The 25,413-nt window shown below is 33.9% G+C and overlaps 1 protein-coding gene across 1 annotated transcript; it reads left to right on the top strand.

Annotated features, from left to right (window-relative positions):
• Nucleotides 1–925: 925 nt before the first annotated feature.
• Nucleotides 926–21,410, top strand: parvin (beta-parvin). Its single transcript, XM_085941602.1, has 7 exons — nt 926–1,143; nt 2,100–2,189; nt 4,234–4,505; nt 7,762–7,949; nt 8,962–9,073; nt 12,013–12,256; nt 19,056–21,410. Exons 1-7 carry the CDS (start codon nt 1,026–1,028, stop codon nt 19,130–19,132), a joined length of 1,101 nt encoding a protein of 366 aa, XP_085797728.1. The 5' UTR covers nt 926–1,025; the 3' UTR covers nt 19,133–21,410.
• Nucleotides 21,411–25,413: the final 4,003 nt, after the last annotated feature.

The following is a 25,413-nucleotide window of genomic DNA, read 5'->3' as shown; positions in this document are numbered from 1 at the left end:
AAACATTACAAAAACAAAATTAAAAGTTTGCTTTCATATTTTTACAAATAATCAGTGATGATCAGAGATGATGTTTATAAGAATATACTGAATATTTATCATTCGTGTAATGCAAAGTAAGTATAATACTATTTATTACTTACGCTTAATAACTTTGCATTTCGGTTCTAGGATGAAAATGATGTAATACCTAAAATTATTCTAAAAATGCTGTTTTATCAACAGAAATGTAGACAGCCTAACGAATGCCTCTCATGCCTCTCCTCGACGCATGCACAAAACCGTCGGTGCAAAACCAGAATTGCAGTGTTGCAAGGTTGCAGTGAATGCGGGTGGGATAGATGAATGATGATACAGTGTTGCCATATTTTTGTCACCAAATTATAGTACACGGTCCAAGAAATTACAGTATTTCGATAAAACACAATAGTACGTGTTTTCATCAACTGTTTTAGGTACCTCTGCCGACCAAAAATGCTTCCCGGTGAATTCGATAAATTCCATAAATCGAAGTCAAGGGCGTTTTTTTTATTACTTGAGCAACATTTTTTCCTTGGCCCGCCAATAATTTATCTTCTGTTATGGAATTATAGTACTTTGCACCTATTTATAGTAGGTACGGTAATATCGACATTTTAGTCCTTTCGACGTATTTTTTTAATGTCAAAGAGATTGCATTGTGCCCAATTAATCTCTTTGATAAAAACACATTTTTTCCAATATTGCGAAATGGAATTTGTTGAATTCACCGGGAGACATTTTTGATCAGAGAACTTTGCTAAAATTTTAAATTAATTAAATTAAATAAAATTTCTCAAATTCTCAGTTATTTTTTTGAGAAAAACTAAAAACCCAATTTCCAACAGGTGACAACACGTACTATAATTAAATTCTTGGAAGATGGTAACACTGACTTGTGATCGCTGTCGTCCATCTGTCGCCTGGGTGTTGTGTTGTCTGTCTGTATGCATTTGTGCTGTTGATTTGTGTCAGATTTATTTTCTTATAATAAAATCTATTATCAAATGGCGTCACCTCGCCCAAAATCGCCTAAACAACCGGTTACAGGGAAAAAGGAGGATAAAGAGGAATCTTTCTGGGATAAAATTGGCACATTAGGAAGGAAAAAGAGGATAAAGGAAGGTAATACAATTTTATGGGCGTGTTGTGATTTGGATGACAACCTTGTATGGTCATTGCGTTTTGTAGAGTTAACCCACGCTATTTATTCGTTCTGAGAATGTCATAAATGTAACAAATAATCCAGATTTGTATTATATCTGTCATGCTTTTGTTAACACCCCATGTGACGTAATATTCTAAATTTAATTTGGGTAAACACTGAAAATGACACAATATCCAAGATCGAATTAATAGGCTTGTCAAGTCGACCCGTGGTCTTGCGCTGAAATTTGGGAGGAATGTAGTTCTCTACTTTCATATTGACCAAAATAGGGAAATTTTATAGTACTCCATATCGTCATTGTGATTAAAGTGTTTTGAGACCAAAAACCTTACACAACCTACTTATTTTTGGGTTACAGGGGCCTTATGTTGTAACTTGCGAGTTGAAGTCGCCCGGCGACATGACATCATTGTGACGTACTACCTGAGTGAGTCAATAGTCTTCGACAAATTAACACTACTGGCGTTATTCATTGTCCCCATACACAAATAGTTGTTTCAGCATAATAATATCTATGGTGAGCCGTGTGCATTGGGTGGCTCGCCTCGATGCGTGTATTGAGCATACATCACAATTACGTCATGTCGTCGGGTGACTTCATGTCACAAGTTACAACATAGGGCTGCAGTAGACACAATATCATCTGGCGTACCTTGTAATAATACAGAGTCAAATGATACAACTAATAATTATTAAAGCTAAAGAATCAAGGAATCGTACAGTACATAAAATAATGATTATTTACATGTAAGTAAAATGTAAATCTGCTGATAAACATGACTTTATTAATCTGTTTTGGTATTTTAAATGAACTGCTACTTATATAATATACAGATCACGAACGCAATGTAGAATTTCAATTAGGTACACAATTTTTTTGTCATTCATGGTCCTTTTTTAATATTTCTTCCAGTTCAAGAAATTCAAGCTGAAGGAAAATATGCAATCGATTCTCCAGGAAGTCCAACAGCGCCAGAAATTCCACCAGAAGATTACACCTTGAGTAAGTTTCAATGTCTTTAGTAGATCTTTTAATACCATGTTTTTAGAGTAATAGTTCTAATGTGCAATGTCTTTACTATCGATTATAATATATTCACTTTGTGTTCATTGCGTCCGGTCTTGTTTATATCGTTGTTATTTTGGTTGCTATGGTTGCTATAGTTGCTAGTGCCTCCTACTCTCATATTTGCCGCATGTCACTGGTGTTGCCATATCTGCTACCACAATGTCATACAGTCGTACATGTAAATGTTTCATTTGTGAATATTGCACAGTGCAAATAATTTGCACAGATTTTCGTCCACACGTCATACTCAATTTGGTTGCAGCTATTTCATTAGAAATGATAAATTGTTATTGTTAGTTGCTTCAGTACCTATGTGTTATTATGAAAAAGTGAATAAAATGAAAAGCAAAAAGTCTTGTAGACCTGAGATTTTGCATTTTGCATACTTTGCAAGGCTGTCATAATTTCAAAAACATACATACATCATGTTTGGACCAGCATACATGCTCAGTTATCTGCATGGGTTTGAGACAATTTTCAATCATGCACACCTTTCAAGCCCAACTTTTTGGCATGATGTGTTGGCTGCAGATTTCCATTTAGATTCAATCATTATTTGCTCAAATCGATTAGCACAGTCCAATTTGCTCAAATTATTTGGGTCTGTATTTATTACAGTGTGGAGAAGATATTGTCAGTCTTTCTCCATCCATTCTGTATATATGCTTTTCCTGTTGGCATTCATTGTTGTATATTCTATAGTTTTACTAACAAAATATGTTACTTAAACTATGGAGTACACGAATTGGTTATAGTTGTTGTGAATGAAATCAGATTTTGCATGTTCACGTATTGCTATGTTCCAGCTAATCAAACCAAACTGAATCGAACAAATCAAACCGGACGGCTGGATCTCAGATCATTTGGCAGAAATATTGCGGGAATGCGATTTCTGACTACCAATTAGTGTTGCCAACACCTAAACTTAATTGAATGATTTATTTGTCTCTAAAACAGCAACACATTATTGAAATGTCAATTTGTTATGAAATTCTAACCAATAGCTCTTCGTCTAGGATAACACAAATGTAATTGTCGTATTCATTCGTTTTAAATGTATAAAATATAAATATTGCTTCATGAATAGGTACCCATTAGTTACCCATAGTTCATTCGTGAGATTTATATGACAAAGGTTTTTAAAAATTATTACTTTTGCCCGAACCCTAAAACCCAAACCCACTTCTTTGATTGTTTTCATGTTAACATGATGTGACTTAGACGATCGAATATAAATTCATAAAATCGATAGGTAGTATTAAAAATTAGTTAGATAATATAAAACCTGATCATTCTCTGTTGACTTAACACATAGTTTGTAGGTTAGAATTTATTACAAGATATGAATAAAAGGAAAATAAATTGTTGGTCTGACATGATAATTTATGATGATATTAAATCGAACTCTGCGTAGAAAATATGGCTGAAATTATGGGATAATAAGAGCAAAAGCGGTTTCTTGTTCGCATATGGTTACTTATGAATAATAGATATTGATTACTAAGCTATATACCTAATTCAACTGAACTCCTACTGTGTAAATGTTTAAAATATTAATACGAACATATCATGGCATCAGAACACAAAAGTCGAAGAATGCTTATCCTGATTTTTCTTAATCCTAAAAATATTATAACTAATATTCATATGTTACGCAATATGAATATAATAAATGACCATCATTTTTAGGTTAGGTCCTGTCTGGACAATTATCACTTTCACAGATCCAGAAGTGGTTTGACGTTTCATACCAAACCACTTTTGATGGTCAGAGAATGTTTTGAAGTTTGCTGGAACAGTGAACCAAATGTTATATCTCAAACTGTTTCTGGTTTACTTACTACACATGCGTATTGCGTCAATTTGTGAAGTGTCAAACGGTTGTAAAATTTACTGGAACGTACCTTATGTAAACATCTGGTGTAATTCAATATTTCTATTTATTTGATACATTATAAAATGATATTTGCTATTACAGACGACAATGAAGAGCGTTCGATAATTGAACCGAGATCCTTGGACGATCCCCAAGTGCGGCAGTTGATCCTGGTTCTGATTGATTGGATCAATGATGAACTGGCACACCAGCGAATCATCGTGAAGGATATCGATGAAGACTTATATGATGGACAGGTTCTGCAGAAACTCCTGGAAAAACTTACGAATCATAAGTTGGATGTTCCTGAAGTCACCCAATCTGAGGATGGGCAACGACAAAAGCTGGCTGTTGTCTTGAGAGCCATTAATAAGGTTGTTTTGTAATACTCCCTCTTTTCTTTATCAAATAAAACAATGCAGCAATATCTTATATAGTCCTACTAATTGGTTTTGTCAATTATTAAGTATCTATATTTAAAAAACCAAACTATTATCTGTCCTTTTTTCAATTATTGATTTGTTCATGACGGTTTCATCCTTGAATTGAAAAGATAGATGAATTCAGAATGTTTTAACCCGGCCGCCGCGTAAGTTTCAATACAGAATAAGCTCTGTCTGCGGTTCGTTTTTACGAAATGTTTTTGTTCGCTCTATCGTAATAAATACAGCAGTAAAAAATGAGTGGTCTGACATTTATTGCCTTCAAACACATAAAGATCGCTGTGACACATATAAAATAGGAATTAATTACCCAATGCACTCAAAAATACACCAACAAATATTTCAGTAACAAAATTCTCACCCATATCATTCGTCAGCCATGCTTGCAGAACGAATTGGAGCTGCCCAATACGTGATATGCGTTAATATCACGGTACAAATCAATTAATCACACACTTGAATTTTTAAACATATGCCCCTTTTGGGTGAGGAATTCACATAAATTATTTTTAATTGACACATTTAATATTTAAATCTTAAGTTTATTTTTTACAAAACTTAACAAAAAAAACACACACAATAACAGTTTTAAAAATGTTTTGTGTTGAGTTTATAGCATGGGTTCAAACATAATCCTACATCACAAGCTACGCAAACATAATGGGAAAGTGTTTGTTTTTTTTTGTTTTTCTTCGAATTGCCACATACATCACATCTACGTCGAGGCTTATCGGTATTTCTAGTTGGCGGAAGTAGCTCTGGCAAGTGTCGTATCGCGGTTTTCGGCAATAGTCTAATTGGATTATCGCTTGTTGACAGTCTAGGTTGGGGTGTATTTGAAGGGTTCACTTTATATTTATCCACTAATTGTTTAATCACGGTAAGCTGAAACTCACCCAATGTTTGTTTACGTCCTGTTATAAATTTATACAAATAAAATGAATTTAATAAATATAAACCTATCATGTGGAACGCCACTTTCTTATACCATTTGATGGACTTACGCATGCACGACAAGCTACTGAGCATCATGTCGGCTTTGTCAACTGTGCCCATATTTTTGTTGTAGTCAATGACACATTTGGGTTTTTGAATAGGCTCACCAGTCCTAAAGTTTATTTTTCCTGTTGGCCCAAAAGATTTGTCATGAAGCGTGGTCAGCATGTGAACGTCTCTTCTGTCATGCCATTTTAGAGCTAAAAGGGGACTGTTGCACTTTGCCTCAGTCTCTCCCTTTTTCAATTTTTTAAAATCCGGCATCTCTTTTCGGTTTTTCCTAACCGTTCCACATGCATTGGTCATATTAGCATGGAGAAATTTAAATAGTGCCGGACTGGAGTACCAGTTATCACACCACAGTGTATGACCTTTGCCGATATAGTCATTTAGCAGTGTCGTGACGACCGCACCAGAAATTCCCAAATTTTGTGTGTCCTCTATATCGGTCCCTTCTCCACAATAAATAATGAAGTCTATAATGTATCCAGTGAGAACATCACACAGGACGAACATTTTTATTCCAAAGCGATGGGATAAACTGCTTAAAAATCAATCTACCTTTAAAAACTATTATGGATTCGTCGATACACAGATTCTGGTGTGGTATCATTGACTCTCTGAATATCTTTCTCGTGTGTTCCAATAGTAATCTAATTTTAGCGAGTCTGTCTGGGGTGGTTGTGGTTACATTGGGATCAGAAAAATGCAGCATCTGTAAAATAAGCTGGTAACGATCCCTGGGCATTATATTACCAAAAATATCTGTGTGCAAGTACGGGTCGGTACTCCAATGCTCTTCTATTGATGTGCGCTTATTTCTCGTCATCAGCATGGATACAGCAAAAAACGTATAGAGTTCCGGCACAGTAGTATCTTCCCAATTGTGTGACCGCGATTTTGGTCCAAGGTTGGTCACATTGTATGTAAAATTAAAAAAAGTGTTTGGTTTACAATTTTTACCATAATATCACCATTTAAAAAATGTTCAAAAAAGAGACACTCGGGAGAGGTTTCATCCAAGTCATTCGATGTCACGCCAGATCGAAAATCATCAAAATCATGAATAATAGGAATATGAGGCCCCGTTCTCCAAGATCGTAAGAATTCAATAGGCTCTTCGATATCATGCTCCACATCATCTGCATCGCGGGCACTGTCCTGTTGGTCCAATTCGTCTTCAGACATGTCGTAATCCGAGCCCAACTCTTCAATCACGATTGCTCCTATATTTACATTTTCTTTCGCCATGTTTAAGCACAAATATTTTTTTTAAATTCGACAAAAAATTGTTTTTAATAAGTTTTTTTACGCTGACAATAAACACGAGTTCAAACACACACAAGTAATTAAAACCAGACGTACACACACCAGTTATTAATATCAGTTTAAAATTTCACTCAAAGTACGGACACAACAGTACAAAAACGTAATTATAATAATCGCGGTCAACACACAACTTATATATAAATGTTTTTACAATGTTTTATCGAAAATTAATAAACATATAATTGTTTTAAAATCAGTTTTCAGTTACAATGCTTGAAAATACAACACACATAAAAGACGTAACGCGATCGCGACAAATATCAACACAATATTATGACTCCTTGCACAGTCCTGAGTGATGTAAATGGCTTACTGCGCAGGCGTCGAATATCGCGCGCTCCTTCAAATCGAAATGTGCCTGCCGGCGAAACTCGATAAATCGTAAGGGTTTGAAACATCGTTGATTATGATATTAAAATAAAATATTTTCGAAAAAGTTATGTAGGTGGCAGTAGGCGGATGAATCGGGCTATTTTCTAATACAATTCTCAGTGTCGTATGAATAATATTTCCTGCCTTATCGACAGGTCAAGGTTTGCGTATATGACCGCTATACGGTCGCCCACTTGTTACGTACTAGCTGTATCCTACTGGAATACGGTCGCCGGGAAAGGTTTAATAAATGTACAAAACAATTATAAACAAAAAATTACATATTTTTATACATAATAATAATGGATCATTTGAGAAGGAGACGCCTTACAGAATGTTGTAAACATGTAAAATTTACAATTGCATATTTAATTTTGCAGTCATTACATTAAACCTGGTAACTAGTGCACTTGTATTCTGTAGATCCTTAGTTCCTCATTTACGATTATCAAAATTAATGTTTTGATTTATAAGGAATATTATTTTTCAGGCCTTAGGGCAACCACGCTGGTCACCAAAGTGGAGTGTTGACTCCATTCACTCAAAGAACATTGTGAGTATTTTGCACTTGCTGGTCGCTTTGGCTCGCCATTTCAGAGCGCCAGTACGTCTTCCGGAAAATGTGAGCGTTTCTGTCGTAGTAGTCAAAAAAGATGCCTCCAATCAACTTTCCCACAGGTAATTCATTAATTTCAGGTACTATCATGAAATCAATGCATTCAACAAAACTGTTTATTTAAACCTAGTAGAAGAGGACCTCGACTTTCGCACATAATTGGTTCCTGAAAGTGTGTGCGAAAGTCGAACGTTCGAAAGTCGAGGTCCGCCTGTATTGTCATTTCCAAATAAATTAGTTGATTTTCCTCTTATGTGTTTGTCCACGATAGCTAAATGGCTATCCTATTGGCTTATAATGTCGTGGGTCCCAGGTTCGAATCCTGGGTCTGGCAAATGCACATATTGTTTTTTAATGATTGTATGAACCTCAGAGTTAGGACCTAATAGGTTGAGCAAGTGGCTAATATCCTTAACAAAAAACTATGGCTGTAAATACATTCACTGCTGAGCTACGAATTAACCCAATTGGATAACATGCTAATGACCTCTAATGGCCCTGGGCCAGGTGCGGTTAGCGCACTGAATGAGTTAATACAAACCTCCACTCTGTGGAGGTCCATAATATCGAGGGTATACTGACAGAAAGCATTAAGTCATTAAAACAAGTTCTGAGATAATCGCAAAAGGGACTTTAATTTTTTTTGCAAAGCGTTCTCCCACGTAGATTTTTTTATGGTTTAAAAACATTTTTTCTACATTATAAAGACTAACCTTTATGGCAAACACAATATACGACATATTACAAGTCCTGTATTTTGTATACGCGGAACGCATTAGGTCATTATCATGCTTTCTATCAGAATAAAAAAATAACAATATGATTTAATAATGTTTCTATTTTCTCACCATTATATCCTATGCCTTTGTGCGTTTTACCAGGACGTAGAGCGTAAAATTATATACATTTTGGCATTTAAAACAGAAAAACAGCAAAAACTGAGTTAAGGCGTTCTGTCAGTATACCCTCGATATGATCTTATGACCGGACATGGTCAAAAAAGTTTGCTTTATCTTTTTATATGTGGATTAAAATGTTCTCTGATCTCTTCTTTTTGCTTTTACACATAATTAGGAGAGAGCTGGAAGATATTACATCTACATACGATGACCTTGGAATGAGATGTGAGCGAGATGCTTTTGATTCCCTCTTTGATCACGTCCCAGAGTTACAGCTAGTGAAAAAGGTTATAAATACTTTTTAATAAAGAAGTTATTTATGTTAGCAAAATGTGGATCGGACAAAAATCTATGTGGATTTGATGCAGAGCTACAATCTGTTGTGTGTATGGTTAACGACCATTCTTTGTGAAAAATCTGTAAACTTTCACTCTGAATAAATTCTCCGCTTATGAGCGAAGATGGCAATTTACTTTTTTTTCTTGATTGTATTGTGTCATTTGAGTTGTCTTTGAAACCTTTGAATAGTAATTAAAGTGTGAATTTGCCATTAGACAATCCATGTATAGCAGTGGTTCTTCATTTAATCGCACCCTTATATTTGCTTTATATCATTAAGAGGGGGGGCTCAAGAGATAGGTATTCAATTATAATTTAGTATAAAAGGAACCTCGGCGTCCTATGCACGTTAATTTAATTCGATCTTTTCGCAACAATCACTAATCATCGGAGATTTTATTTTAAGAAACATTATTATTGATATTGTCGGCCGTCGCATATTATTATTTGATAAACACCTGCACGTTGTCCGCCGATCAGAAAGCAGAGCTATCAAAATAATATATATATTAATATTTTGAAAATGTTAATTTCATCATAGTTTTTAATCAAACCTGTGCAAGTACATACTGATAACTTGGGTGGATATCGTAGTAAACATACTATTGATATATCTACGGGTATATTATTATTATAACCCAATTCAAATTGAACATAGGTTGATACTCAAATACTATTATAATATCTTTATGATTTCGAGAAAATAATACAATGGTATAATCCATATCAATTATTTGAAAACATACATTTGCATGTATATAATATAATGAAAAGGTCAGATGATTGTTTATTTTGCAAGATAACATCAAAATGTGTATATACTTATCTAAATGACGAATGACATTCATTTTCATTTTTATTCGTAGGTTTGTTTACTATGTACACTGAGAAATTTCCATTTATAACATCGGAAACGAGTTTTGGAATATAATGCAACCAAAACTGGAAAAAATTCGATCATGGTTGTTTACTTCCTGAATTGGTTGATCCCAGAAAAAACAGGTCCATGCCATTACATGAACCACAGTGGATATTATGCCATGTCCACACTGGCAACCTCATTAAATTTTACCATAATTATCATAATTGCTTAAGAAATTTTACGATAATTATCGTAAAATCTAAGGAGGTTGCCAGCAACTTGTTGCCAGTGTGGACCCGGCATTAGATGCACAAAACTTAAATAATATATACTTATTATAAATAAAATTTTAATTAACTATAAATATTAATTACGTCTTCGACAGCCCTGACAGAATAAATATGAAATATGAGTTGATCGAGTCGCGGAGCAAGTTTATTGACATAAACAACTTTGACGCAACCTCTTTATAATAACTAGTAGACCAAATATTATGGACCACATGTAAAAAAATCATATTTTCAATTCTCAAGGCCAATTCTGTAGAACGTCCCCTTAACTTCGCAGAAGTAAGTTTGCGACGTGATGCAATGGTATTATTATTTTAAGAGACTGTTCTGAGTTGAGATGTATGTCTATTGCCATTGGCTATTCTCCAAATTAGGGGAGAGAATTGAAGTCATATCCAATTTCTACTCCGATAAAGTAATAAAGTAAAAACAGTATGCTATGTTAAAATTTTAATGATAAAAGCATACAAATCTATCATTGTAAACATAAATTAGCATTGAATTAAAATTGGCCGGTATTATTAAATTTTCGAATATACTACCAGGTACTAAGGCCCACACTGAAAACCTCCGATATCTTTAGGTTCAAGGTTTGTTTGTTAAGTGTGTTTACATTCCATGTGTGCTGTAGCATAGATGGTATATAAAATGTTATGGCGGTGTTTTCCAATGATTCGGACAAACAGTGTAACTGTTATTTAATAAAAAAAATCAGTGTGTGTATTTATGTCCGCGCGTTAGGAGTTATACTTCTTTGACGTAACAAAACAAAATATTATTGCAGAATGTATCTACTTTGGGAAAAAAATCTCAAAACCTGTGTTTTTTAAATTTAGCAAACTGCTATTTCGACCATCTTTGCTTAAACACCTTAAACAGATGACTGTACAAATATTTTCGTTAACAATAATAATTTATTACAAATCAAAAGTAAAACATAGCCTATTTAATGATTTAACTGAAACGTGATATTGGCTTTTGTGATGAAACATAATAATTATTATTGTCTTCAATAATTATAAACCGCTTATATATAAATTGACATGGGATATACGACAAATATTACCCTAAGCTATAAAAATATGTATTTTTGTGTATGAAGTGTCTAAGTATTGTAAATTTACAACATACCATTGTTTGAATTATTTACCAACTCAACATTCACAAAATTTATTTATTTATTGATATATAATTTTACTCATAAATAATACATAAATATAGCCTCAAATCTTGATACACAACCTTTACAATGAAAAATAAACATACACTCAAATATAAATATAGTTTTATGAATATAAATTAACAGTGTAGAATGTTAGTCTCCAGAAATTTGTTTATAAATATATATTTATATTATGACACAATATTGGTTATGTTTACAACACGTGCTGTTTACTTGGTTGTAGGTATTGAACGACTATGCGCATGTACGCTTGAGACCGAAGTGAAAAATGAATAATCATAATAAAAGTTGCAACATTCAGTCTTTACCCAACCGGCCCAAGCCACAGCTGAAAATTACTAACCTCCAGCATTTAGAACACCCGAAAGTCGCCACGCAAAATAAATTATGTTGCATCGGCGGATAAAACTTCCATCCCGTGCCAAATTAATGCGTTACATTTGCACGCGCAACTTTGTCACACGCCAAAAATACACTGATCTGTTTTCCTAAATGCGCCTAAAGAAGTATAACTTCAAAAATTATGTCCTCAATTTAATTTCTTGTTTCCAGTCATTGGTCATGTTTGTCAACAAGCACCTCGGTAAAATAAACCTGGAGGTGACAGATCTGGATACCCAGTTCCACGATGGAGTGTACCTGTGTCTCCTAATGGGGCTACTGGAAGGATTCTTTGTCCCACTTTACGACTTCTTCCTGACTCCTCAGAACTTCGAACAGAAAGTGCTCAATGTGGCATTTGCCTTTGAATTGATGCAAGATGTTGGATTAGCCAGGCCCAAAGCTAGACCGGAAGGTAATGTTTTTCTGATTAAAGATAATATTAATATCAACACATTTTGAGCGGCAAAGATATTTCTACCTAAGCTGGTATGTTAACACTTTACGGTCCGGCAACGCCACATTGGCGTCCTTTGCGAGCCGAACGTTACGATCCGGCGACGCAACGTGGCGTTTTCACTTATGCATATCTTTACTGTGAAAAATAAATATGAAATTTAATATTTGGTTGCAAGATCTATCGACAGATGGTTGAATGACATGTGGAAGAAGTAAAAGCACGATGGAAAAAAAATATTTCGGGGTTTTTACAGAGATGGCGGACGTAATACCATTCAGTATTTTTTTGTACCTATACCATTTTTTTAATTAGTTACAAGCCCGTTTCTAGGCGGGTGAATCACGAGACATAAACAAAAAAGGTAATAAACACTCAATGTTATATTCCAGTGTCGTCACTTCAACTTCGAAATTTAATTGTCGACCCTTTTCAGTGGTAGTCAACCCTTTATGAACCTGCATTCTTTTTTTAAAAAATGAACCCGATTTTTAGCTATGAAATTGCGTGCTATTTGATATTTTGTCTTTAATGGTTTACTACCCATGAAACGTCCACCATGCTTCATCATCCATGATAGAAATTTTATCTTGAAAATGAGAACAGTTATAAATGTGAACTTGTATCGCGTTGTCATTTTCGTTCGCTTTTTTCGGGAGATTATTGCTTGTGTAACTGCATAAATAATAGCTATTATTATTTATATTTGTTGCACTAATTTCATTGAAAAAATAATTAATCTAAGTATATTTTAGCTAGGATATATATTTTTTCGAGTATTGAACATTTCTTTATCGAATCAAACGCCTTCTCATAGTCTATAAAACCCATGCATAGTGGCAGTTTGTATTCCTGGTACCGCTCTATGATTTCTCTGACGACTTGGATATGGTCCATAGTGCTGTATCCTCCTCTAAATCCGGCTTGTTCTCTCGGTTGGTTCTCGTCTAGTACATTTTGCAGACGGTTTGAGAGAATTTTTGTGAACGTCTTGTAGAGAATAGGGAGTAGACTTATTGGACGATAATTTGCTAGGTCTTCTCAGTCACCTTTTTTGTGAAGAATGACAATGCTGGCATTTTTCCATACCTCTGGGACATCCTCTTTGCATATGCAGGCTGTGAACAATTGTGCAAGTACTTCATTTGCATCCTTTCCTGCTTTTTTGAGGATATCTATCGTTAAGCCGTCTTCCCCGGGGGCTTTCCCACTTTTCATGTAATTTAAAGCATGGGTTACTTCCCAGGATGTAATTTCGGGAGTATGGTCTTCCGAATTTCCATTTCTCTGAAGATCTAAGTCTATAGTCGTATTGTCAGTGTCATCACTGTAGAGATCGCTGTAGAACTCTTCAACTCGGCTTAACAAGTGTTCCCAATTTCTGACGATAGAACCATCTTTTGCTTTTAGTGCTGTGATTTGACGTTTTCCTATCGACAAGCATTGCTTGTTTTTGTTTAAACTTCTGCCTGCTTTCACAATTGCTTGTATGAGGTTTACATTGAATTTACGAAGGTCTTCTCTAATCTTCCTTCGGAGGGTTTTGCAAAGTGATGAAAACTCCATATCGTTTTGTGCCTGTCTATCGCTCTTGGTTTTCCTTCTCTGCTCCATAAGATTCAATGTTGCCTTCGAAAGCTTGGTGGAAGGTGTAACTTCTGAGCTTTTTACGCCTTTACACAAAACAAGGAATCCCTGGACGCTATATAAATATTTTCAATAATATATACAGTAGCGCAACAGCATCTGTAAATCTCCATAAACCATCGCGCAGATTTCCTATCAGCAAAGGAGTCCGACAAGGTGATACAATCTCACCTAAACTATTTACAGCTACCCTTGAAGACTTATTCAGGCAACTTGACTGGAATGACAAAGGGATCCCCATAAATGGAGAATACCTGAGTCATCTGCGCTTTGCCGATGACATAGTAATTTTCTCGCAAGACTCAGAAGACCTCCAAAGCAGAATGCAGGAACTCGCTGAAGTAAGCAACAAAGTAGGTTTGAAAATAAATGTAACAAAGACGAAAGTCATGTTCAACTGCTTTGCAGGCCAAAAAGAGATCCTCATCAATGGCACTCAGCTCGAACAGGTGAAAAGCTACATCTATCTGGGACAACAAGTATCTATAGATGGATGTATATTTGATGAAATTGTTCGCAGAGTAAAGCTAAGCTGGAGTGCTTTTGGCCGCCTGAATAATGTCTTCAAAAGTGACCTTTCACTGTGCCTAAAGCGCAAAGTGTTCAACCAGTGTGTGCTTCCCGTGATGACATATGCGTGTGAAACATGGACCCTAAGTAAAAGAGAGATCCAGAAACTTAGAGTAGCACAACGTGGTATGGAGAGGTGCATGCTGGGCATAACGCGAAAGGACAAAAAGAGGAATGAGTGGATAAGGAAGCAGACAAGGGTTTGCGATGTAATAGAGTTTATTAAAAGCCTTAAATGGAGATGGGCTGGACACATAGCTCGAAGAAGAGACAATCGTTGGACAAATCTAGTCATCCAGTGGTATCCAAGAAGTACAAAACGTCCACAAGGTAGACCTAGAGGCCGCTGGATCGATGAAATGATAAAGTTCTGCGGAAGTACGTGGCAACGCAATGCACAGGACCGAGAGAAGTGGAAGCAACTTGAAGAGGCCTTCATCCAGCAGTGGATAGATTCAGGCTGATGATGATGATATATTTTTTATTAGTTTTATCTCCAAAAACACTTTTTAAAATGGAGGACCAATCGTTTTTAGAGGAAAACTATGCGGATTGTATGTCAGATATTCCCAGTGACTGTGAAGATATCGGAGATTTTAGTGATATTGAAACAGACTCATTTGCTCCTTTGAGAACACGCCCACGTACAACATATTTCGCGAGTGATTCTGAGGATCTCCGCCGAGAGAGAACAAGTTATTTGAAGGATTATCAGGAGTAACATTTGACACTGATAATTTAAGTCCTGAAGCTAGATCTAAAAAATGAGTGGACATAACCATGTCGGAGTTAAAAAAGTGGTTCGGATTGGTGATAATAATGGGAATTGTCAGAAAAGCAACTCAGTCTTATTGGTCGACAAATTCACTTATAGAGACTCCCATATTTTCGAAAACTATGCCACGTAAGCGGTTTTTCAAATATTGCGATATTTACATTTCACTAATAATGAAAAATGAAATTTCACGATTTTTTGTTGAACATAAAGTTTGGATCGAGTATATACAGACATCTGAATCAATTGATGTTGCGGAAACGCATGCACCTTCTATATCTTCTGATACAGATTGAATCCATAAAACCAGTTCACCTACTTCATTACAAAGACTCTCTGGCAGTATAAAACTACATCAAATATCTCCGCAATTTTCAGTCACAATCAAATATTTCCGGGGATTTCCGCAACTAATAAACGTTTAAGAAGAAAGTGTGGAGTGTATTCCTCACATAAACTTCGAAAAGAACCTATTTACATGTCCAAAGAGTGTAAAGTACGTCTACATCTACATATTGGTAATTGCTTTTCTTATCATTTAAAAAAGTGTATTAGTTGTTAGTTCATTTTACATTCATAGTTTTATAAACTATTTCAAATAATTTCAGTTTTAGTGTTTAATTTGTTTTAAATCTACTCGTACACTATATTATTATGTGCCAATAGTTATTTCGTGCCTAGCCAGTTATCTAAAGGTATTATCCATAAGATTGAGTGTTCATTCAAATATTTTTGTGGAATATAAGTAGATGTTTGTTTTACAATTTATTGCTCATAGATTTTGTTATATGATTTTTTTACGCACGCCTCTGCACTGTTATTGGATTGTCTCGATTCTTACAAAAATACCAAATTGTAATAAGCGGTGGGAATGTATATGCGTGCATTTTATTTAATTGAATTTAGTCGAAAATATGCACGCCACTGCACTGCCTCTATCGGCTAGGCTTCAGCCATAAAACTCATAAAACCAATAAATCAGTAATAAGTGTTCGTTCGGGAATGAATGTGCATTTATTTTTTCAACAGTTTGTGTGAAGTCTTTGTTATTTTATTATATTTGATAATCAGACATATGAGTAGCTAGCGCTAAAAATGAATTGATACGTATTCTATAGCAGTGTAAAACATTTTGTATTTGAATATTTTATTACATTTTTTAATTAAAAACTAATATATTGTGATTGCTTTATATCAATAGGCTGTTTCCTTTACATTATATTTAACAAATTGAACTAATCTAATAACATATAATAAACAATTTACGAAAATTTACAAATTATATAGTTTACCTTTATGGAACGCGGGCCAGAGGTTGACAAGTGTTGAATAAATGACACAATTTGATGCATTGATATATTTTAAGTATTTTCTGAAAATTTTATTGAAATATATCAATAGGTTCAAAAGTTATATCATTTTTAACTTCGCGATCGAAATTGTTGATTTTCATTTAAAAATACCGGATATTGGTGTAGGTACGTCTCGAAAATTCGCGGACCGTATAGTGTTAAGGTGGGATAGGTAGTTATATATTTTTACAAACTTCATTTTAAAGACAGGGAAAGTATATCTAATTGATTATTATGTATTGGTATTTTACACATAACAATAAAACGCACATCGCATAGAAATGGTTCTTAGTAGCGAACCTGCTCTATAACAAAAGGGTAACGCTCAGTGCAGGCCAAAGTATTTTATTTCCGTGAAAGGATTTATTGTTATGTTACAACACCAGAAATAAAAGAGAGATGTTCAAATGATTTCAATAATACTACACATCTACGTCATTACAATAATCCAGAAGAGTGGTATTGATATGAAAAGGCATTAATCGATAATAAAAATTGCTACCGGGCGTAAAAGAAAATAACCACAAAGGCAGTGTTGAGTGTGTTCAATGCATAAAAAGAAAGGCTTAACAAGTACATTTTATTACATTTCCCTATGTAGGAGTGAGTATTTTCATAAGTATCATACTTTATCAGATACAGTGGAACCTCGCATAACGAGCTGAATTCGTTCCAGAATCTTACTCTTAATGTGAAACACACGTTAACACATTCGCGGACACAACGTCTATAGACTTGGTTTTTTTAAGTGTGATATGACAGAATGTCTATACACGTCCTATATTGTACAATGTAATATGACACGATGTGTATAAAGTCATATTTTGGATTAAAACACTTTGTTCCCTATCTACTTGTGTCACAGTGCGAACATATTTCCATTAGATAGTGTTGTATCTAAAGACTCATTTCTATATATCTAAATCGAAAATTTAAAAAAATTTAAATTTTAATGTGTCATATCACTAACATAGCTAACATGCGTCCGCGAATGTGGTAAGTGAAACAATATTTCCCATTTAAATATAAAAATATTTGTAATGTTTATTCAAAGAAAATTACTTATTATTATTTATGAATTTATGACAATAACTAATTTTTTTTATAGAACTAGAAACTAGACTAGAAAGCTGTCTAGAAATATTTGTTTTTGCCGACGCTTCAAAATTTAGTGAAAATGTGATACAGCATTATCATTGAATAAATTTGTAGCACGCATAGCTATTATTAGGGTGATGCTTCTCAATATATGACGCAACAATTTCCTATGCTTTAAGCATTTCTCTTATTGCGCCAGAAGATTTTTGCTTTGCTGCCTCCTCCTCCTCCGCTGACAAACTCTTCTCCACAACTTCTTGCTGTGAAACATGATTCAACTCCATAAGCTCTTCCGCGTCACTTGTTATGCGAAATGTCGCTCGTTAAGGGAGCCATTTTTTAAAAATCGGTTTTGCTCATGCGAATTACTCGTTATGAGAGGTTCCACTACAATAGTATATACAACATACTTAATACTTTTGTATATTTCTATTTATTCACACAATAATCTATACTATAATTTGAAGAATATATTGGGATGTATGTTTGTACCGTCCTTCGGTTTTTCTTTATACAAATCCACACGCGCAGTCAGATTTTGACAAAATTTCGACAGATTCATTAGATAATTTGGCAGCACTCCGTCGTCCGCGCCGCGCCGGCTCGGTTGGCTCCCTACTGATATGCAATTCTAATAACAATTATTTGCATCTTACTTTGCCATTTGACTCCGATCGAGCTGAAATAAATGCCAATATTTTTTAAATGTACACATTCTAGCGACATTTTCAATAAAAATGGGGGTTGCAGCATTAACTTATGTGTTTCAAGGACCTGTACGCGGCGGCCTTTTTCCGCAAAAACTGTAAAACTGTCCCCGGGGTGCAATGGGTTAAATCTGAAATTTGAGACCCCGACCATGCACTCCGGCTTGTCGGCCTCCGTCTACCCTCCAAATTTTGTCTAAATCTGACTGCATGTGTGGATTTGTATAAAGAAAAACATAGATATAAAAGGAAGTAAAACATTGTATCTATGACTTTAAGCAATTTATTTTTAATTGAGCGGTTTTTGTAATGGTTGTTTTTTTTCACTTTCTGCTGGTTTACGCCCACTGCATGTACTAGTGAGTCATTAGCTAAGACCGCTTAAAATGTGTTGATGTGTATTACGCATTTGAAATTTACTCAAAATTTTTGCCCAAAATTGAATATCCGGTAGATTTTTGAGTTTTCGATTTCTTTGGAACCAATGTAACAACAATTTGTGATGTCCATAAAAAACCTCGAGTTTTTTGAAATTCATCTTAAAATCCAAATCTAGTATATTTGTTATTAATTATGTTATATGTCACTTAATAATTTTTAATTTGCAGATATCGTAAACTTGGACCTGAAATCAACACTGCGAGTCTTATACAATTTGTTTATGAAGTACAAAGATATCAATTAAGAATCTCCAATCATAATACTTCCCATCCTTTCTACAACAAACTAATCTCTAAATTGTCTGGTAACTTTGATTGGAAAATTTAACCATTTAATTAATGATATTTCATTACCCTAGTTCTATAATAAATTTTCTACTTTTTGAGTTAAACTCATTCAGTGCTACCAACGCAACTGGTATGTTGCCATTAGATACTTTTAGCATGTTAATTAAATGTGGTAATTAAATAGTAATTAACAGGTCCGAAGTGAATGCGTTAATTAATGACACTATTCGACGTAGAACGATCTAATCTTTATAATTAAGTAAAAGATAAACCAAAAATCAATTCGTCATAAAATTGAAGAAACCTTTTTGAGATTAATCAGTAATTCAATTATATACGGGAATATTGGGTTGATTCCTGTAAAAATTCAGTAGTATTTCTTAATATACTATTAAGCGCCGACTAGACGCTCATGCTTTACGACAAGCTTACCTGTGCAAACCAGTTTGTATCGGGAAGCCTGTGTGTATGGAAAATCACTGTAAAAGTCTATACCGCGCAGGCAAGTTGCTGCCGTCTAGCCGGCGCATTAGACTAAATAAAAAAAAACTCACATTTCCTATAAAAATCAAGAATTTTGAATTCAAATGGTAATTCGTATGAAAATTTCAAATGCCATTATCTTAGAACAAGGTTTTTTCATTTGTTTCCGTATAGATAGAACTATGGTATTGATTTCTATATTAAATTCTACTGGACAATATTACTTTTACTTACTTATAACTCTCTATTGTATGTAAAAGTATAAGTAAATCTAAGAACCATTCTTTTACACTATTTATGTACTCGGGTGAATTTAACCATCTGGGGTGCCTACAAGCAGGGTCACCCATAGAAAAAATACATATTTATATTTTATACAAACTTTAAATAAAAATGCCGTACATTTATTAAAATGACGCAATCAATATTCTCTGACTTATGCTTATTAATTTTTAATCCTTTTATTTTTCATCGCTTCATCAATATTATATAATATGTAAAATTACATGAAATAGGTTCAATATCGATTTAATTGATTCTTTTCTCTTTTATCTCCAAAACTTTAAAACTGATTACAGTAAAACCTCATTAATAAGAACACAGATAATTCTAAATTCGCCGTAATTCAAAATTTTCGCAAAAAAAAAGTCCCTTGAACATTATTTTCGTATAAAACCATACCTTTAATTCGAATTTCGTAATTCTAAATGATTTCAGAGTCCTGGCATACAAAAATATTTTATAAATCATAATAAAGTACACTATTTCATGAGCCAGTCATTTAAAATTGTGATGGATTTTTCTTAAAACATAAATTACTTACTTTAAGAAGGTGATATAAATAATCCTGACATTTTATGACCCATTAACTACACGGAATCGGAAATTTCGTAAGCACATCTGTATACAAAATTAATGAAAATCAAAAAATTTTTTTGTTTTTTCAAAATTTTAATCTTTTCATGGTTTGTAATTCGAATTTTTTTTCAATATTCAGTCCTGTGGAATTCGTATTGACGAGGTTTTACTGTACAGCCTTGTTACAGACTGTGCTAATTGTTTGTCAAAGTCAAGTCCTCGGTATCATTGAATATGTATTTTTATGTTTAGTTACACATTTGTCATTTAAATAGTAAGTATTCGAGATTATGTTTAAAATCTGCTTAAACGATAATCAAAAAATCTTTACGTAATTTGACTAAAAGTATTTTGAAACATGAAAAGAATGATACAGCTGTTCATAAATTACAATTTTCATAATATTGTAAGAACAACATTTTATGTATATGTACATATTTACCATATAATACCAACTTTACAAATAGCTGTCCTGAGAATTGATGTTTTTAGATGTATCGATATATTCACACCGTACTCGGATATTGATTTTTAACATATAAATGAGCCTAATCGTAATGGTTGTATGACCAAAGCACATACATACACAGTCTTTAGTTCAAGTCAGCAACTTTTCCATAGGTTCTAAAACTCGAATTATTATATTTTAAATGCAAAACAAAGTTGAGGTTTGAATGAAGAAAATCTTTATTCTGTAATAAAGAATGTATAGTCATCATAATTGTAATGCTTGTTCTGATTCATATGTTTGTATTATATATATTTTTTTAAATTCTATAAGACTTTATATTCCAATGACTTTAAATGTTACATGATTGGGAAGTTCTTTTCATTAATGTTAGTTTTAATAAATGAATTACAAAGAAATATATAATGTTATTTTAAACAGCCACCAAAAAGTGTTTTAGCTGCATTATCTATGAGGTGCAAAGTCTCTTATCTCATCCATGCAGTACCATAATATATATTTTTAATAAAAAGGTTATCCAGCCACATTTGGCTGCCATTACACTCTGCTTTAAATTTTAAACAAATACAATTTCACTATTTTTTGATAGTTTTTTTTATTTCTAAAGCATTTAAGTTATAAATAAATATATATATATATAGATAATTGTATAGTAAAGTCAATCTGCTATTTTTATAATAAACCAAAAATGTTGATTGATTTTTATATTATTTGATTAGGTAAGATGTTAACTTTTTATTTGTCGAAATATACCAATGTGTGTATACCTGATAATTTGATATGGAATTTAATGTCTCCTGAGTTTTTGAGCTGTGTATTTATCCACTATAAATAACTGAAGATGTTTCACAGAGAATTTTAATAATGTTCTAAGTATTATTGTGGGTCTACTCTATACACAAGGCAGCTATCGGCATTTATCGAGGGTTGTTTCGTCATATTTATGTATTGAGGTATTATAATTGTTACAATAAGTTAGCCATCTACACTGTTAAAACATATCACTTTTTGACAGTTTAGAGTGTTAGACGGTTAACTTATTGTAACAATTATAATACCTCAATACATACATATGATAAACTACCGTCGATAGCCACCTTGTGGATGGAATAGACCCACAGATGGAAAATAGCCCCTATAGTAGTATTTCTTACTAAGTTGAAATTACTTTTAAGCAGTAAGCATTGAGTTTTGAATAATGTGCCTTAAAATGACTAAAAAAAAGTGTCTATTTCGAATACTAATAAAGAAAATAACATATTCTTGGGTGTTTTAAATTTAATTATTACATATTGATAGTGATAGAAAGTAAATGCCTCATGGTTAAGGTGGTAGTTTTGTATTCACATTCCCTTATATTTTTTATAGCATCATTATCTTAGTCACTCTCAATCCACTGCCTCTCCTTGCCATATCCACTTTTTACAGTCCTTAGTCTTTCATTGACACATACTTTGGCTAAACTTGATGTAAAACCATTGGTTTGGAGCGTTTAAACTTATTTTGAGAGTTGCTAATGCAATTTCTGTATTGTCTGGAGTCTGGGTCTTGATATTAAGTAGTATAGAAAAAGCTGTCTCACACTCAGGTGGTTGCGAATGGAATCATCACTATTTGAGCCATCTTCACATCAGGATAGGACTGTGCCATTTCAATCCAAAAATCACTACAACACGTTTCATGGAAAACATGTTTTGCACCCCCATCATTTATCAAATCAATAAACTGTTTCTGAATTAAATTGTCCTCCGAATGCAGATCACTAATGGATAATACAAATGGGATTTTGATGAAACACTGGTATTTTTCAAATTCTTGTAGGTCAGGAAAATAGTAAGAAATTTCTTCGCTAAGAATGAATACATGCGGTTTCATCACTTCATGGATATCGCTATCGACTTCAAGCTCATTTTCATCAATATGTGTTCAGTTGTGGAAACAGGGCAAACCTCTTCCTCTCTAACTTTACAATCCATAGTACGAGCTTCATTTTGTAACCTGTTAATTTTTCGTGACAATGGAGCACTGTGATATCTTTTCCTTGCAGCGACTGGTTGATAGAATTCACAGATTCAAATGTCTACCAAAAATGACAGGGAAATAAGAAAACGGACATTGGAGAATTTTGTGTGCGTGTCTGGTTTGGTATCTTTCAAAAAGTGCTGAATTTCTTTATGTACTATGAACCTCTCTTTAAAACTTTCCCTTTGGAAAGCCACCGAGTTTTTGATATTTGGAATCGCTTTCTTTGCATAACTCATAAAACAAATGAGAGTAAAGTGCGTTTGTTTTAATGAATTTTACTGCTGTAATCACATGATTGAGAACATTTTTCAACTCGTCAGGCATGGTTTTCACCATTAAGGCTTGTCGATAAATAGTAATTATATAAATATACATACATAATTCTGAAAACACTCATAAGAAAATATAGCCAATAGAAAAAATCTTTTTCGAAAAAAGTAAGACGCCCGGCAGGATTGAACCTGCGTCTCTTCGGTTTCGCGCCCTGTGCATTACCACTATGCTACGACTGCCATGCTTAATTGCGACAAACTTTAACTATTGGCTTTTTATTAATACCTGCTCATTAGTGCTCTCCAAATTGAGTTACCGGGTTCGATTCCAGCCGGGTGTTTTACTTTTTTCGAAAAACGTTTTGTGCATTGTGAGTATTTTCAGAATTATGTATATTCAATAATTAGAATGGTACATTCTTAAATCTTGTGAATTATTCGTTGAATAAAAGAAATAGTTAAAATAAATATGTTCGTTTTTCGCGGTCCTACCGAAACTGCTTCGCGGCCCCCTAGAGCAGTGCTCCGCAACTTTTTCTCTCCCACGGCATACTAAAGGTCTTCCCAGAATTCCGTGGCACACCACACGTAAAACAATTTATACACCAAAACATGGACCCCAAGCCAGAATCTTCGGCACTCCCCCCTACCTATTGCTAAGGTTAACGACAGTGTGATACTTTAAAATAGTATTTTTCAAATGGTGTTCGAGGTAAAATTAATGGTATTGATTGTATGTTTAGCGATTATTTGTATTTATTAATACATACATTTGAATAATTATGGTTGTCAGGTTAAGAATAATTATTTGTCGAGTATTGACACAATAATAATAAATGTAATCCCACAATCATATCGTCTCTGTTCTGGCAGAAAACACTAATTCGAGAATACTAGTTTCGAGTAATTTGACTTTGAAGTTTTTAAAATGTTTGAAATGGTCTATCATGTGAGTTTATTAAGTAATCGTAAAAATGATGACTTTAAAATAAAGACTGTTTATTTATTAAGAATGTTAAAGTTAAAAAAAAAGTAAAATTTTCTTTTTTTATGTTTATTTTCTTATTTGTTTAGAAAAAAACGAATTAGTGTTTTTTGCCAGAACACATTTTGTCTTTTTAAGCGGTACTGATTACACTAAGTGTTATTTCGTGTTTTCTGCCAGGAGAAAAATGCAGAATATTCTCAAGCCATTGTCATAGTTTTAGGGAAAAATTTTAGTACGTAAAATTATCTAGGTATTTTTATAAAAAAAATGAGATAGATACATACTGCAATAGTATATTCTTATAGAGCGTAGAGATTATAAGTAGGTACATGTGTAAATAGTGACTTGTAGAAGACATATTAATTAAGGGAATTTCAGAGTAACTATCATTGGTGGAAAAGTAACATCGTTAGAGTCATCATCATCAGTCTGAATCAATACACTGCTGGATGAAGCCCTCTCCAAGCTGATTCCACTTCTCTCTGTCCTGTGCGTTGCGTTGCCACGTACTTCCGCAGTACTTAACCATTTCATCGATCCAGCGGCCTCTAGGTCTATTTTGCGGACGTTTTGTACCTCTTGGGTACCACTGGATGACTACATTTGTCCATCGGTTGTCCCTTTTTCGAGCAATGTATCCATCCCATTTCCATTTGTGGTTTTTAGAGAACACTATTACATCGCAAACCCTTGTCTGTTCTCTTATACAATCATTCCGCTTTTTGGTCATTTCGCGTTATGCCCAGCATGCACCTCTCTATACCACGCTGTGCTACTATAAGTTTCTGGGTCTTTTCTTTACTTAGGGTCCATGTTTCATACGCACTTGTAATTACGGGAAGCACACACTGGTTTAACATTTTGCGCTTAAGGCACGGGTCATTTTTGAAGACATTATTCAGACGGTCAAAAGTTTTTCAGCCCAGCTTCGCTTGGCGAACAATTTCATCGAAAATACATCCACCTACAGACACCTTGTTGTCCCAGAAAATATCAATTGAGTTACTACATATGCAGTGACGTTCCAAGACAAAATGCCGCCCCTAAGCAGTGCCGAAATGCCGCCTCATTTTTTTTATACCTACCGTATTTTTTATCATCCTTTCATGACACCAATATCTAAGAAATGTGTTGTATGGATAC

The sequence above is a fragment of the Rhyacophila brunnea genome, unplaced genomic scaffold (assembly GCF_057557595.1).
Source record: "Rhyacophila brunnea isolate RB1 unplaced genomic scaffold, BYU_Rbru_1.0 scaffold_1, whole genome shotgun sequence".
Classification (NCBI taxonomy): domain Eukaryota; kingdom Metazoa; phylum Arthropoda; class Insecta; order Trichoptera; family Rhyacophilidae; genus Rhyacophila; species Rhyacophila brunnea.
This window is presented reverse-complemented; position numbering and strand designations above follow the sequence as displayed.

Excerpts from the sequence above, each read along its gene's own strand:
- parvin (XM_085941602.1), top strand. The coding sequence starts at position 1,026 with ATGGCGTCACCTCGCCCAAAATCGCCTAAACAACCGGTTACAGGGAAA. Across the intron at positions 1,144-2,099 it reads GAAAAAGAGGATAAAGGAAG|TTCAAGAAATTCAAGCTGAA; the intron begins GTAATACAATTT and ends TATTTCTTCCAG. Across the intron at positions 4,506-7,761 it reads TCTTGAGAGCCATTAATAAG|GCCTTAGGGCAACCACGCTG; the intron begins GTTGTTTTGTAA and ends ATTATTTTTCAG.